The sequence below is a fragment of the Merops nubicus genome, unplaced genomic scaffold (genome assembly GCF_000691845.1).
Source record: "Merops nubicus isolate BGI_N331 unplaced genomic scaffold, ASM69184v1 scaffold7315, whole genome shotgun sequence".
Classification (NCBI taxonomy): Eukaryota; Metazoa; Chordata; class Aves; order Coraciiformes; family Meropidae; genus Merops; species Merops nubicus.
Genome location: NW_008608922.1, coordinates 93,613 through 95,993, shown reverse-complemented (window position 1 = coordinate 95,993; position 2,381 = coordinate 93,613). Strand labels below are relative to the sequence as shown.

At 45.3% G+C, this 2,381-nt stretch overlaps 1 protein-coding gene across 1 annotated transcript in view; it reads left to right on the top strand.

Moving 5' to 3' along the window:
- Positions 1-1,057: 1,057 nt before the first annotated feature.
- PRDM1 (PR domain containing 1, with ZNF domain) overlaps positions 1,058-2,381 on the top strand; it is a gene marked incomplete at its 5' end in the record, with an annotated part of 10,522 nt that continues 9,198 nt past the window's right edge. Inside the window, one exon of the mRNA XM_008940419.1 lies at positions 1,058-1,310. Coding sequence (XP_008938667.1) covers positions 1,058-1,310 — 253 coding nt within the window. The remainder of the gene's footprint in view (positions 1,311-2,381) is intronic.

Sequence of the window (2,381 nt, the reverse complement as noted above, 5' to 3'; positions counted from 1 at the left end):
TCGGCGCGTCTCCCCTGCGAGCAGCCCTGTCTGCCCGTCGGGAGGGCATTTCCTGCGCCACGAGGTGCGTGGCTGGTGCCGGCTCCTCCCGCTTCAAGGTCTGCCTTTTGCCCAGTCATCTGTTCTGTGATACCCAGGAACTCCCATTTCATCCAGCATGGAGCTAGTTTCCCCTTACTCGTTTTTGCCTTGAAGAACATATCTCCTGGATTTTTCTTAAATTTTTAAATTTTATTTTTCAGTAAGTCTCTTATTCTTAACACTTTAAGAAACATTGTTTTCTGTCAGCTACTGGGACTTCTTTCCCCACAAGCCACTAAGCGGTTTTTAGATTGGTGTTTTCTTTCCCCTCCGTGGAAAAGCCAAAACACATCCCTTGATAGGAAAAGTGACTTCTCACTGGCTGACACCTCTCTAAGTCTTCGTTAAGTTATGGCAAGTGAAATTCATCTCTGCCTCGCCCAGCCTTTCCACAAAAGGGTTACAGTCCAACTATGAGCAAGTGTTGCTTTAGGACTCTAGGGGGGTGGAGGATGTTTGCATAGTTTAAACCTTTGGGTGGAGGTGGTAGGAAACTGCAAGTACAGAGGCCATAGAAAAAGGCGAGAAAGACTCTGACGTAGCACGGCCAGTCACCCTTACACACAGGTGACTCAAAGCATTAATGCAAGCATGCACTCAGACCTGCAGTCATTAGCATCACCCACTTGTTGATCACAGCACCAGGAAAAGGACTCTTAAGGTAGACTGTTCACACAGAGAGAGTACGCTGCGTTTCAGAACCTGTCTCTGATTTGTCCATACTAGCAGAGACGCACACTAAGCAGAAATGGAGAAGGTGACTGTGGACTTACCTTTGAATAAGCACCTCTTTTCTTAATGAAGAGAGGATAACATAGCTGGGAAGGGGAGAACTCGGCTTGAATTTGTATTTCAGTAATATCTGCTCTTTAAACAAAAAGAAAACCAAACTGATTCTTTTTCCTCTCTGGACTCTGCACGTGCCTGTCGCTTACTGGGCACGTGTATATTGATGAGCACTTGCTCTCTGTTCCAGATCTATTCCAGCGGGGAGCTTCACCACTTCATTGACGGATTTAACGAGGACAAGAGCAACTGGATGCGTTATGTAAACCCCGGCTACTCTGTTCAGGAACAGAACTTGGCTGCTTGTCAGAATGGAATGAACATCTACTTCTACACCATCAAGCCCATCCCTGCCAACCAAGAGCTGCTTGTGTGGTATTGCCGAGACTTCGCAGAGAGGCTGCACTATCCCTCCTCCAGGGAGCTGACGATGATGAACCTCAGTAAGTGGATTACAGTATGAACAAGGAATGCCAGTAATGTCTCTTCTGCCTGTACGATCTAATAATAAGTTGTATAATTACACAGCTGCATCATCCGTTGCATCACAGTAGGTAGCTCAAAGTGGAAAAGGGGAATTCAACCCAGCGAAACAGAACGAGTCCCCTGTGCCCCTTCAAATGTAAACAAATCATAAAAAATCTGAAGTGTTACTGGTTTACAATCCAAGTCTTATCTGATGAAATTCTGAACAGACAACCTGAATGTATCCTGTGCCTTCAAAACCATAGATGTTGTTTCATTCTCAGACTTCCCAAGTTTAGATCTCCTAGTGTGCTGAGCAAAAGTCTGCTTTGATAGCACGTACTGAAGGCTGTCCAGTCATGCTCCCAAAGGGCTGCCCTCACTGTACAAGGAAGTGGCCGTGTGCCATGACTCTGTCTAGGTGTCTGACAAAATGTGGGTTGGCTGCATAATGCCCTTTGAGCCTTGCGTCTACACTTAGTTATCTTATGGGAGCAAACCTCCTGTGGTCTTCTCATCTGGTTACTTTTTTTTAAGCTCAGTGTATTTTGTCCCCATTTCTTGGCCGTGTATCACAGCTTTCGTTTTCTGTTTAAATATAATAGCACTGGTAGCAGGGGGAAGAGGTATTTCCAGGAGTTTATCTCTGTGTTCCTCTGTGGTTTCTGACCATTTCCAGCCTCTGCACTTTACTCATAGTTTAATCACTGCCTAGCACCTCATTCGGAGCCCCTTGAAGAGAGCGAGGAATTCTTGCTGCCTTCTCATTCGACCCTTAGGCTGCCTCCCCTCTTGCTAGCTGCTCTGAGACAGACCAGAGCATTCTTTTGTCCTTCTGCCAGTGCCTGCACTGAAATTTGAAGGAAAAAATGCAGGCAGGTTTTTTAATTAAAAGGACTATTTGCTGTTATTTGGCAACGAGTAATGGGTTATAAAATAGCAGTGTTACTTGGGGAATTGTTAGAGCCAAAATGTAACCGTGCGTCATGAAAATGATGTCACGCATCCAGATTAATCAAAAGTACATTTATCCTCCATGGATGTTTCAC